The sequence below is a fragment of the Ictalurus furcatus genome, chromosome 22 (genome assembly GCF_023375685.1).
Source record: "Ictalurus furcatus strain D&B chromosome 22, Billie_1.0, whole genome shotgun sequence".
NCBI lineage: Eukaryota > Metazoa > Chordata > Actinopteri > Siluriformes > Ictaluridae > Ictalurus > Ictalurus furcatus.
In genome coordinates this window covers 3,494,797-3,507,868 of record NC_071276.1, presented here as the reverse complement: position 1 = coordinate 3,507,868, position 13,072 = coordinate 3,494,797, and the positions used below count along the sequence as shown (strand labels likewise).

The following is a 13,072-nucleotide window of genomic DNA, read 5'->3' as shown; positions in this document are numbered from 1 at the left end:
TAAACGTTATTAAACTTTAACACAATTTGTGCAAGTTCAGCTAGGTGTATATAAATATGTACTGTAAACATATGTATATTAAACTACTATATAACTTTTCTATATGTTTGTGATCAAAAAAGCTACAGTGGGGAAAATAAGTATTGAATGCGTCAACGTTTTTTTGGTGAAAATTTAATTTTCACCAGACTTTGGTATTAACTCAAGAAATCCACATATATAAAAGAAATACAAACACCGAATCCATAAATAAAGTAATATGTAATAAAGAAGAATGACACAGGAAAAAAGTATTGAACACGCTAACTGAAATTAATTTAATACTTTGTGGAGAAGCCTTTGTTTGTAATGACCGCTTCAAGGTGCTTCCTGTATGAAGAAATTAATCAGCCGCAGTATTCAGGTGTAATTTTGGCCCGTTCTCCTAAACATATTGTCTTTAAATCTTGTTCAGTTGGATTCATGTCAGGTGATTGACTGGGCCATTCTAACACCTTGATTTATTTTCTCTGAAACCAATCGAGAGTTTTCTTTGCTGTATGTTTTGGATCGTTGTCCTGTTGGAAGGTCCACCCACGTCTCATCTTCATCATCCTGGTGGAAGGCAGCAGATTCTTCTCAAGAATCTCCTGGTAAAGAGCTCCATTCATCGTTCCTTCAATTATATGAAGTTAGGCAGTACCATGTGATGAAAAACAGACCCACACCATGATGCTTCCACCTCCAAACTTCACTGTGGGTATAGTGTTATTAAGGTGTTGTGCGGTGATAAAATGCTAACACCCCACAATGTAATAAAAATGTCTACAAAACCTCTCACCTTGTACCCTTCTGTAGCCATATTTTGCCCCGAACCTGAAGCCATGTTTCAGTTGAATAGATAAGGGAACAAAATTAAGGTAAATATGTTATATAATTCACAAAAGTCTATGCCCAAAGTTCAGCACATACGTATCTTAAACCACTATACAACATCTCCATCTGTTGAGATCAAAATAGCTATATTCATTCATGTATTCATATATTCTCAGTAACTGCTTTATTCTTCAGGGCAGCGCTGGATCCTTCTGCACAACCCTGCTGAGCTTATCTTGATACATATTATTCTGTTAAATTTTGGCATGCCTTACAACATATATATTCCAGCACTTTTACTAAATCCTTACCTCTGATTGCTCTGCCAACTCTTCCCCTTTTTTGTTCAAGCCTAAATATCTTGTTTCAGAGAAATGACAAGTCTAAGAGCAAATACACAATAAATGAGGGGAAGAGCTCAGTTTTTTTAAGAGGTGTCATTATGGGTATAAAAACAAATATTAGAAAAACAAAAGTAAAATGTAAATGTTGTATCCTGCCTCAATTCTGATTTGCTTTCTTTAAAATCATCAGAGAAATGAGCTAATGTACTGGGTTATGTCTCATTTATGTTAAATGAAATAAATATGTTTATAGTTGTTTGCTTTACAGTCAACAGTCAGCAATTTTATGCTACCTTTTAAACATATAACAATGTTTAAACTATAATACATGTGGTGAAAATATAAAGAAACTGGTTTACGCTTTGTGTAATTGCCAGTAACTTCACTTACCATTTTTAACCTGACCGGGATTATGGGAAATTGTCAATATAGCAACAAAAAAATATGCAATATTTATATGCTTAATGCTACCTTAAAAATCAGCTCGTGTCATAGTATTTTAGTGCCTCTGATTGGTTTTCTTATAGAAATTAATTGACTTTAACATATTAGATATTAGATTAAGGTATTAGATTTCGATATTTGAAATGACCAAAACAGCTGAAAACATTTACAGGTTTCCACAAAATTGTGTGAAATCATGCCTCTACTTATAGGCCTGCCATGATCAGGTGACGTGACAATTAAGCGCGTCGCATGATATATATATGGCACCTGTGAACCACGCCGCCAGCCTCTATTATCTGAAGTGAAGACGCAATTCACAGGCCTGCCCTGGTATGACAATGCTATGCAACATCTCGTTCCCTTCTCAGGGAACAGGGTTACATGTGTAACCCCGACGTTCCCTTTCAAAGGCAACTTCGACGTTGCATTTGGCATAAAAGTATGGGAACGGGAATACCCACTCCATCATACCGAGGGTACGGCCTGTTCAAAAATACCCTAGCCCGAGGGTCACTGCAAGACACTCGAGCCCAGGGTGGAATGAATATCCAGGCTGTAATAACGAATGAATGTGTGTGGCGCAGACCACCCTGCCTGCCGCACACACATCCTGCAAGGATACCCGTTTGGACAAAGCCTTCGAGGAGGCAACCGCCCTAGTGGAATGAGCTCTTATGCCCAGAGGCGTGGCGAGACCACGCACCTCGTAAGCCATAGAGATTGCTCCCACTATCCAGTTAGAGATGCGCTGCTTTGACACAGCATCACCTTTACTGTCCCCACCAAAGCAGACCAGCAGCTGCTCCGACTTACGCCACTGGCCGGAGCGGTGGACGTAAGTACAGAGAGCCCTTACTGAACACAGCAGGTGCATCTTCTCTTGCTCCGGTGTGAGGAACGGAGGAGGGCAGAAGGCCTGCAACACCACAGGGTGGGCAGCCGATGTAGGCACTTTAGGAATATAATCCGGCCTAGGGTACAGGAAGGCCTTGGCTTTTCCAGGGGCAAAGTCAAGGCAGGAGGGGGCAACCGAGAGAGCTTGTAGATCTCCCACTCGCTTGAGAGATGTCAGGGCCAGTAGAAGAGCTACCTTTAGAGTCAGAAGCTTCTCAGAGACTGACTCTAAGCGCTCAAATGGGGCCCCTGACACACCTTCCAAGACCACAGAAAGTTCCCAGGAAGGTATTCGCGGCCTGCAGATGGGCCTCAGCCGTCTGACACCACGCATGAACCTTGAGGTTAGAGGATGTTGCCCCACAGAGGCTCCATCAACAGGGGTGTGGCTGGCCGAAATGGCGGCCACGTAAACCCTGATTGTAGAAGGAGCCAACCCTGCTGAGAAACGTTCTTGTAAGAACTCCGGGACTGTAGCTATTGCGCAGTTCACTGGGTCTAGCTGACGTTCCTCACACCACAAGACAAAAAGCCGCCACTTGAGCGCATACAATTTCCTTGTGGATGGTGCTCTAGCGTTTAACATGGTCTCTACAACCTCAGTTGTGAGACCAGAATCTATGGGCTGGTGCCCCTCAGGGGCCAGACCGACAGTTTCCATAGTTCTGGCCGAGGGTGATAAATCACCCTCTCCCAAGGAGTGCCATCGAGCAGGGACATTATCTCCGAGAACCATATCCGAGCTGGCCAATAAGGTGCTACTAGCAGCAGACGTAGACGGTCTTGGCGAACTCTCGCTAGAACTTGTGGGAGCAGAGTGATCGGGGGAAGGCATATAGACGTGACCTCGGCCACATGTGCACCATGGCGTCCAGCCCCAATGGTGCAGGAGGAGTGAGGGTGAACCACAGCGGGCAGTGTGTTGTCTCCTCGCAGGCGAACACATCCACTTCTGCTTGTCCGAACCTCTGCCATATGGACTCCACCACTTGTAGATGGAGCCTCCAACCCCCGGGCCTCAGCCCCTGCCTCGACAGGATGTCTGCCCCTACATTCCGGCTGCCTGGAATGTACATTGCACTCACTGACAAGAACTTTCCCTCTGCTCAGAGAAGGATTAGTTGCGCCTGCCTGAACAGGGGGCGTGAACGTAACCCTCCCTGGTGGTTGATATATGAGACCACAGCTGTGTTGTCTGACACAACTAGCACATTGTGACATCTCAACTGAGGAAGAAAGAACTTCAGTGCTAGGAATACGGCCTGCATCTCTAGGCGATTTATATGCCACTCCAGATGAGGGCCGCTCCAAAGACCGTGAGCTGGACAGCCATTTAAGACTGCACCCCAGCCCGTGAGGGGCGCGTCTGTCATTACCGTCTTGCGGTAAGGGGATGCCCCCAGAGTGTGACCTGAGGCTAGAAACTGCGGGTACCTCCAAATAATCAGAGCACATACGCATCGCCGCGTGACACTGATTACTCTCAGAGGTTTCATCCTTGGATGAAACCCCCGACTTTTCAGCCACCACTGAAACGGTCTCATGTGCAATAGGCCCAACGGTATGACGTTGGCTGCTGCTGCCATAAAGCCCAACAGCCTCTCGTAAAGGCTGGAGGGGATGCCCAGACCTAGCTTTATCTTGCTCAAAGTTGATAGGATCGATTGTACACGTGTTGGGGATAGAAACGCCCTCATCGTAGTAGAATCCCATATAACCCCTAGAAAAGTTGTCCTCTGCACTGAGAAAGCATACTTTTCTTGAGGTTCAACCTGAGCCCCAAGCTCCTCATGTGGGCGAGAACAACATCTTGATGTTGAACTGCCTGTTCCCTGGATCGTGCTAGAATTAACCAGTCGTCCAGGTAGTTCAGTACACGGATGCCCCGGAGTCGTAAGGGAGCCAGAGCAGCATCCATGCACTTTGTGAAGGTGCGAGGGGATAAAGCTAGCCCAAAGGGAAGAACCCGAAATTGGTATGTGTTTTCTCCAAACGCAAACCTCAGGAACTTCCTGTGACTGGGCCATATTCCTATGTGGAAATATGCATCTTTCAGATCTATCATCACAAACGATAAGTTTGAGCGTCAGCATCTTGAACCTGTATGTCCGAAGAGTACGGTTCAGATGACGCACATCTAAAATTGGCCGCATACTCCCAACTTTTTTGCGGACCAGGAAATAATGGCTGTAAAAACCTCCCTTCCTTAGGGAACGGGGTACATGTTCTATGGCCCCTTTGTCCAAAAGGGAACTTATTTCCTGCGCTAACATTGGTCTCTGCTCTGTGCTGACAACTGTGGCGAGCACACCTCTGAAAGAGGTGGAAAGAAGGCTTCGAAGGTAAAGTTGGCCTCCCTAAATTACCTGCCGTTGATGGAGAGAGGTGACTCGCAAGTGCCTCCTCCACCTTTGGCATCGCTACATAGCCGTGCTGCTCACTCCCCATGATGGCTGAGTAATCAGACGTTGCAGGGTTATAAACACGGCTAGTGAATGGTTTTCTCCAGAAGCGTGATATCTCTTCATGCACTTCTGGGAAAAGGGGGAGTTTTCTGCGGTGTGAGGGAGCTTTATATTTATTTTCACTGGAGAGGAAGCGCTCATCCAGCCTGCTACGAGCCACTTTCTCTTCCCCGGGCCATTCTATATTCAACTTTTGAACTCACCTAGTGATTACCTCAAGCAGCTCTTTATATGCTTGAGAGCCGCTGTCGGTTTTTGGTGCAATGGCACCCTCTACCGACTCCTCGGAGTCAGCGAGGGTGTTTCGGCTTTCCATAGGGGAAGGAGGAGTCGCGACGCGAGCTCTGTCAGGCCGAGAGCCGGACCCGGAAGACAGAGCAAGAGATAGAGCAGCGCTCGTCTCTGGCTCCTCTTCCAAATCCATACAAGAACCCCAGGACCGCGAGGCTCTGAAACCCCCTTCGGACGAGAAGAGAGCAAGCCGAGAGCGTAGTTGCCTAATCGTGAAATGTTCACAATGCTGACAGTCAGACCCCTCGAGGGCTGCTGTAGCATGCTCTATGCCCAAACACTTCACGCAGAAAGCGTGTCCGTCTCCTCCCGTGATGAACCGGGAGCAAGGCGTAACACACTTCCTGAAATCCCTCTCGCTCATTCTTTCACTCTCTTTTCTTTTCTTTTTCTAAAAAAGGGATAGAAAAGTTGAGAGATATTGAGAAATATAGAGTAGAAATGAAGCGTTTCTTTTTCTTTTGTCACACAAACAACAGACATGCAGTCTCGCTGAAGATAATAAGGCTGGTGGCGTGGTTCACAGGTGCCATACATATATCATGCGATGCACTTAATTGCCACGTCACCTGATCATGGCACGCCTATAAGTAGAGGCATGATTTTACACATGCTTCAGATACCTGTCACGCGTGCAAGGCGCTCCCATACTGTTATGCTAAATGCAACGTCGAAGTTCCCTTTGAAAGGGAAATCTATTTATCTAGTGTGAATGATCACAGTGATTTTTATCAGTGTACAGGAATAAAAGTTCATTCCTTTTTATCGTATAGTCATTAAAATAAGTTAACCCGTATAAAGTAAATTATTAAAAGTGCATGTTAAAAGACATGTGGAACAAAAAAAAACTTGACTCTACACTAGAAAAAATAAATGTGTTGATTGCAGGGAAAGTAATTTATTTGTCACAAACATAAATGTGAAAAAAACATTTGACATTTTTCATTACTTATGTAATAAATCAATATTTATTTATCACTGAAATAATGGTTAATAATAAACAATAAAATTGTTCATCATTGAAATGTTAAAAGCAAACATAAAGAATACAATATAGTAAAGTAATGCTGTAATTATTTGCTTACTTTTCTCAGCCTGTTGTTGTGAATCGCACACAGTAGATTGAGGTGTATATATAGACTAATATACTGTAAGCATTTCTAAATCAACAAGCTCTGGACACACCTTTTTGAAAAATTCACTGAACACAATTAAATAATCTGCAATCCTGGACACTTCCTTGATTGTGAAAATCTGAAAAATCAATTATTATTGATTGGCTAATTATTATATTAAAATATGTTCTGCTCGGAAGTAAATACTAGCTAAGAACTATTAAGCTTTCTGAACATCTTCACAGAAAAGAGTAAATATATATTTTGGATTGGTTCCAAATGTCAACTTGGCACTTTGGCATGTTGGTAATTCAACACCCATACATGTGGTTGTACTGGCAGAGGCACACTCAAGTTACAGTTCTTTCTTTGAAGCAAACTAAAAGAAAAGTATAAGAAAACATTGTCTTTCAGTATTAAGACAATTTCACTGGACTTATGGTACAATGATGCATATAACTGATCATTCAAAGCAGCAATATGTTTTTTTAAAATTCCATTTAGTATAATATGCAAAACTAGCCTAGCTAGAATGTTCTGAATACACACAGTACTCCACTGTCTTGATATGAAGGTCACTTGAGATTGTACACACAGCATGAATGCCAAATGAAGACAGTTAAGTACAATGGTTTCCCTCAAACAAGTTTTTATTACAGTTTGTTGCCCCCGTCCCAACTTTTTTGAGACATGTTGCGGCCATCAAGATCAAAATGACCTTTTTTTTTGCCTTAAAATGGTACATTTCCTCAGTTTAGATAGGCGAGAACAACATCATGATGTTGAACTTTTGATATGTTTTCTATGTTCTATTGTGAATAACATATGGGTTTATGAGATTTGTAAATCATTGCATTCTGTTTTTATTTACATTTTATACATTGTCCCAACTTTTTTGGAATTGGGGTTGTATCACCCCAAATTAATTTTAGGAATAATGTTCTGTCATTTTCACAAGTTCAGTTGACCTTGATATATCCAGAAATATATTTCCGTACAATAAACATGGCATGGTTTATTGTACGGAAATGATACAGTTTTATTGTACGGAGGTGGACAGTGGACAGTTTTGGACATGACAGTCGAGCCTCATGAATGCACACACACTTTCCAACACACACCTGAAGTTCTTGACAGGTCTGTATCCATATCTTATTCTGCTTTAAGTTGCTGTACTGACATTATAATTCAGAAACTATCAAACCAATGATAATTAATGAAGTGATGTCATGAACCAAGACAGCTGACACTAGCTAAATTTCACAACAATTTAGTATTGACCTTAGCAAACACTCAAAGTTGCTTGGTAAGGTTAGCTAGTCAATCCTTTCCTCAAACAAGCAGGTTATGTTGAGTCAACAGTATATTCGTATATTTTCCAAATATCCAAAAATAGCAACAAAAAGTATATTTTCAGTTGGTGCGTTACATTTGCTACTTATACATATACTTTGTACATACACTTTGTACATGATTGAGCAGTGTCAGCGAGCTAGCAAATAGTAGCCCAGTCAGTCATGATTCAAAGCTCTAAATCCTTTTCCTGACAATAATCAATTTTTAAAAAGATTAAAAATCAATATACTTGTGAAAATTATATGACTACAATTTAGAATTTTACATGTTAATCAATGCTGTACTTTTCATTTGTGAGAGTGTTGCACCAGCTTGCACTGCATACCTAAAGGTAATGTTTCACAGCGAGCTCCAGCCACGAATGCAGTCAATGCAGTAATTGTTTCAATTGCTACAAATGATCTTACTGCTATTAGACATTTCAAATGAGCAAAGTAAAAGAAATCATGGACAGTTTGCATGAAAAAGAAACTCTATTTCCCATAGCATCAGTGATTACAGTGATTATCATTAATGTAGAGCAATAAATGTTCTATTATTATTCTGTTATAAATTCTGACATAAATTGCTGTTACTGTATATTCATTAAAATAACTTGAAAAAAAATGTATCAAAAGCTAAAATAAGTTGTAAATAATTAAAACTGCACTGCAAAAATTTTTTTGGAGCAAAACACTGACTTGGTTAAACTAGATAAATAAACATGGTTGCAGGCAAATCTATTTATTTGTCATAAGCACAGATGTGTAAAAAAAAAAAAAGCTATTTTACTATTCAATCTTTATTTACTACTGAAGTACAAAATAATGATTGATAATCAATAATAATGGTTAATAATAAACCATGAAACTGTTCATCAAGAAACAAATGTAAAGAATTGACTACTGCAATATAGTAGCAGCTTGTTTTGCTTACCTTACTCACCCTGATGCTGTGAAACTCACACAACAGGTTGGTGTGTACATATAACCTAAAGTATGCAGATCAAAATAAACAAGATCTGGGCACACCTTTGTTAAAAAATTGACTGCCCACAATGACATAATCTGAAAACATGAACACATTGTTAATTGGTGAAATTCTGACACTCCTATAGTAATTATTATGTTAAAATAAATTATGCTAAACCAGAGCCGTGCAGAAGGGGGAGGGGCAGGGGCTCTGGGGGCTCGAGCCCATGTCCCTTTTCTAAATTATTTAAAAGTGCCCCTCTCAACATTAATTAGTAAACAATTATATTATGTAAAAAGCATTTGAATTCAAATTAACACGAGAGCATGCACACAACAGTAGCAAATTAATCACAAGCATGTCAGAGAATTTTTCTATTTATTTTTCTGACTCGAATCTGATGTCAGATAGCCTCGTTGTCATGACGCAATAATGATGCGTCTAGGGTCAACAGACAGACAGCTAATCTGAAACCACTAGCTCTTCTGCTAAGTTTTTCCTAAATATTAGCATTTTATATGCTTATCGCCAGTAGTTTTCAAATTGATTGAGAGGCAATGTGTTAGTAAGCACTAGCTACTCAAGCTCGTTAAATATCCAGACATGCAAGTAACCTTTTTATAGTATATGCATGTTATTTAGTCAGTAAAGACACAATGCCAAACAGATAGAGATGGCAGAAAATTAAAGAAAAACTGAAGGAGGCAGCAAAAGGGACAGCTTCCTTATTATCATGGGTGAAAAAAGTGAGCTAATATGAGACAGATAGTTGCAAAAAAAGGCATCATATGATAGTCGGTGTTACACGGTGTTCTGATTACCCTTGCCTCCTGCAGCACCGCCCCAATGTCGTTTTGTTTTTTTTATATAAATAAAAACCATTTAGTTCAGTTGGAGAATGTTCAACAGACGTTATAAACTGAAAGCGTCTGCTCCATTCAGTAGGAGCTGCAGAGTCGCAGCACAGAATAATAATGACTTTTCAAGATTGTGACTATAGTTATACTAATATACATATAGCAACTTGACCCTTGTTAACTAATATAGTCAATTTAGTCCTGTAGCCTAACTGATATGAAAAAACTGTGATATAAGATCATTAAAATCGCAATTTATCTTTTTAAAATGAAATTTAGAAGGCTATAATGACTATCTTTGAGACTAAAAAGCTGGTTCAGCAAGCAGCGCTGCAGTTTTATGGAAATCACAAAGCTGCTGCCAAATGTAAATTAAATTGTGAAATTAATAGTTTTATTGACTTTTACAGTAAGTGACGTAAAGTGGGTGTGTCACTACATTTGTGGATGGTAATATTGTAGGTTTTAAAAAAATCTATTTCATAATGTTTAATATTTCTTTCAAAGATTATTTGGATTCATCTCTCCAATAAAAGTTGCCATTTTGCTGTAATTATTTCTATGAATGTTAGAATAAAATACCATTAGGATATATTATTAGGATATATATAATGTTATTATATATAAAATAGGTTTTTAGGCATGGTTGCCAGTGTAAACTTATTTGAAATGCAGTTTGATAAATAAAAATGACACACACATTCAAACACATGGTTATACTGGCATTGTCACAAATCTAAACCTTCTGGCAGAGGCAGTTAGGTTTGGGGCTGAAGTATCCTGGTGCTTAACAGAATTCATTTTTACAACCTCCACAAAATAGCACCAAAGCATCAACGAATTTACAGTGGGTTTTTACACATCAACAGATTTTACAGTACATTTGTACACAGTCCAGTTTTTACCAAATATGCCAGTTGTGTGCATAGTCTGGAAGTTTTGACCACAACACATGGTCTGGCTCTGGCCTTCTGTTTATTCCTCAGTCTCTCCTCAAGACTATCAAGAGTTTTCCAAAATCATGGTCACAACATGATACAAGTGTATGCCATATAACACTGAAAAGAAAATAAGCTGCTAAGTAGTTAGCTTCACTAAAGAAGCTAGTGACATCTAGCTTGCTGGACCTATAAATAAACAAAAAAGAAAACAAATAATCACGCAAATAATACTTTATACTTACAATTTATTTTAAAAACCCACTGAGGTAATGTGCAGTTGATTCACAAAGAGGGTCTACAAAGGATTGTGTCTTTTAAATGAGTGAAATATCCTAATTAATAGGCAATTTTGAGTGTTTCCACTAAAACTTGGACACTTTCTTGATTGTTGAAGTTCTGAAATTCTGCAAAAATGACAAACTAATTTTTATGTTAAAATATGTTATGCTAGGCAGTGCATACTAGCGAAGCCTTCTGAAAACTTTCACAGAAAATAATAAATATGTATTTTGGAAGGGTTCTCAGTGTTAACATGGCACTTGAGAGACAAGGGCAAGGTCGCAGCCAGATATCTGTACACAGAATATATAGAGACATGGATAATAAAAGGTGTGAAATCACAAAACCAGACAGGGTCATTCACAGAAAAGGCAGTTGTGGCGGTTGGTGCTGTAGGGGTCCACTCATTGGTCCAACGACGATATCCAATGACGTGGTGGAAGGATTACCGCGTGCTTATGTCTCTTTGAAGTGATGTGAATACATTTTGATTATTAAATTTGTCATTCCAATTCTGCTTGACTCTCTCTTAAATTACATCTGCTCCAATTGTAAAAACCTCAATGTTGTATTTATTTCTTAGCTTTTTGTATTTTTATACTTTTGATCTTCTACATTTGATTAATTCTAGTTAATTCTATACTTTAAATTGTGCTCGTTCCTTCGGATTCCATGTCGAGTCTCGCGCCGGTCGTGTACGCGGATCTCATGGTCACAAACTCGCCAGTCTTGGTCATTAGCCAGAGGTAATTGACTAATACTATTTAGACGACCGCCCCATGCTTTCCCTTTCCTAAATAGTACTTTATTAGTCCCCTTAGATAGTAACACTTAGTTATAGTAACGTTATTTCTAGTCAGAGGTCATGACCACTAAAATCTACAGAGATAGACCAATAATTTCTAAGTAAAATTAGCTTTATTGTTACGACACGGCGAAATCGGCGCGGCAGCTCACAAAGTGTAGTGCCGCCCAGGGACATGGCGGAGGAGGACTGCACTTCCCAGTCATACCCGCGCTCGAGTTCGCCGGAGTTCTAATTGCGAACACCTGCAAACACCTAAGGTTATATAAGGGCCTCCCTAGCATTAGCCGCTTGCGAAGTAACCACTCAGCAGCCTCGTCTCTGTTTGTTTCCTTAGAAATGTTTTCCCTGGTGCTCGACTTAATGCTCGTCTCTCACTACGCTTTAGCCTACGCCCCTGATACATAGCTTACCTGTCCTGTCCCGATTCGATTCTAGTTCTGGATTCTTTCTCACGTCATCTCTCCGCTCGCCCTCGCTTGTCTCAATCTACGCTTCGTAACATTTATATAATCATGCCATAGTTTCCTATCTACACATTAACTAGAAGAATATTACAGTAATCAGAGGTTTAGACTTCATCCTATTTAGACTTGGTCGATCAACTTTATGTTGTCCTAAACGGAAATTTCCTATCGAGCCTGTACACTCATGTACACACTCATGTACCTGTACACACATGCCAAAATGTTAGCATGGACTCTAAACTCTCAGTTGGTGTGCCCCAATGCTCCACCTAAACCTGGAGTTTAGCCTGCACTTTGAAGCCTTCGCGCAAGAGCAGGCTAAGAGCTAACGGGTGCTTCAGATTCCACTGCAACCCATGCCACATGTGAAGCTCATGAAGATGGCCACCATGGATGATCTGGAGGCTTTCCTGGAGCACTTCGAGCATGCGGCAGCTGTGTGAGGATGTCCGAAGGTGGAATGGGCTCTGCATATCCACCTCTTGCTATCGGAGGAAACAAAGCTTGCTGCTCAGCAGCTGCCGCCATGGACGTAGCTGGAGTATTCCTGCGTCAAGAGGGTGGTCCTGCGGCATGTTGGCCACACACCTGAGAAGCACCACTAGTGCTTCTGGTCGCTGCAGCTCTCCGAGATCACCTACGCTCAGCGGCTGAAGGTCTTGTGGTTGATGGCAGAGGAGCAAGAGGCAGATGGATCATCGAGCTGGTGGTACTGGAGCAGTTTGTGCTACTGGCTGAAGCCATTCAGTTGGCGGAAGATCACTTGGTGACAGTTCCTGGTCCAGGCCACTCTCTTTTTTCCTGCTCTCTCCCTCCCTCCCTCTCTTACTACACCCCTGGTTCCAGCTCCCTGGTACTGAGGTGCACGGGCTACAAAAACGGTCCTGCAAATGTGATTTCCTCCCTACTGTTCTCCCCCACAACACTCCTTCACCTCTGGTAGCAAGAATGCTGGTCCGGATCCCTAATGTGCTGCTGGCATCCCCCAATTGAGCAGGAATGTAC

The 13,072-nt window shown here is 41.0% G+C and overlaps 2 protein-coding genes across 3 annotated transcripts in view; both read right to left on the bottom strand.

Moving 5' to 3' along the window:
* Nucleotides 1-13,072, bottom strand: part of LOC128599018 (deoxynucleoside triphosphate triphosphohydrolase SAMHD1-like) — a 130,607-nt gene that overhangs the window by 86,968 nt on the left and 30,567 nt on the right. The window contains exon 2 of the mRNA XM_053610337.1: nt 1,167-1,238. The gene's annotated coding sequence lies outside the window, so the exon portion shown is untranslated. The remainder of the gene's footprint in view (nt 1-1,166; nt 1,239-13,072) is intronic.
* LOC128599017 (deoxynucleoside triphosphate triphosphohydrolase SAMHD1) overlaps nt 1-13,072 on the bottom strand; it is a 38,579-nt gene that overhangs the window by 17,139 nt on the left and 8,368 nt on the right. Inside the window, exon 1 of one of the 2 annotated variants that reach the window (XM_053610334.1) lies at nt 821-880. The exons of the other annotated variant lie outside the window; for it this stretch is intronic. Coding sequence (XP_053466309.1) covers nt 821-865 — 45 coding nt within the window. The 5' untranslated portion in view covers nt 866-880. Of the gene's footprint in view, nt 1-820; nt 881-13,072 lie in introns of those variants that run through there. 2 annotated transcript variants of the gene reach the window in all.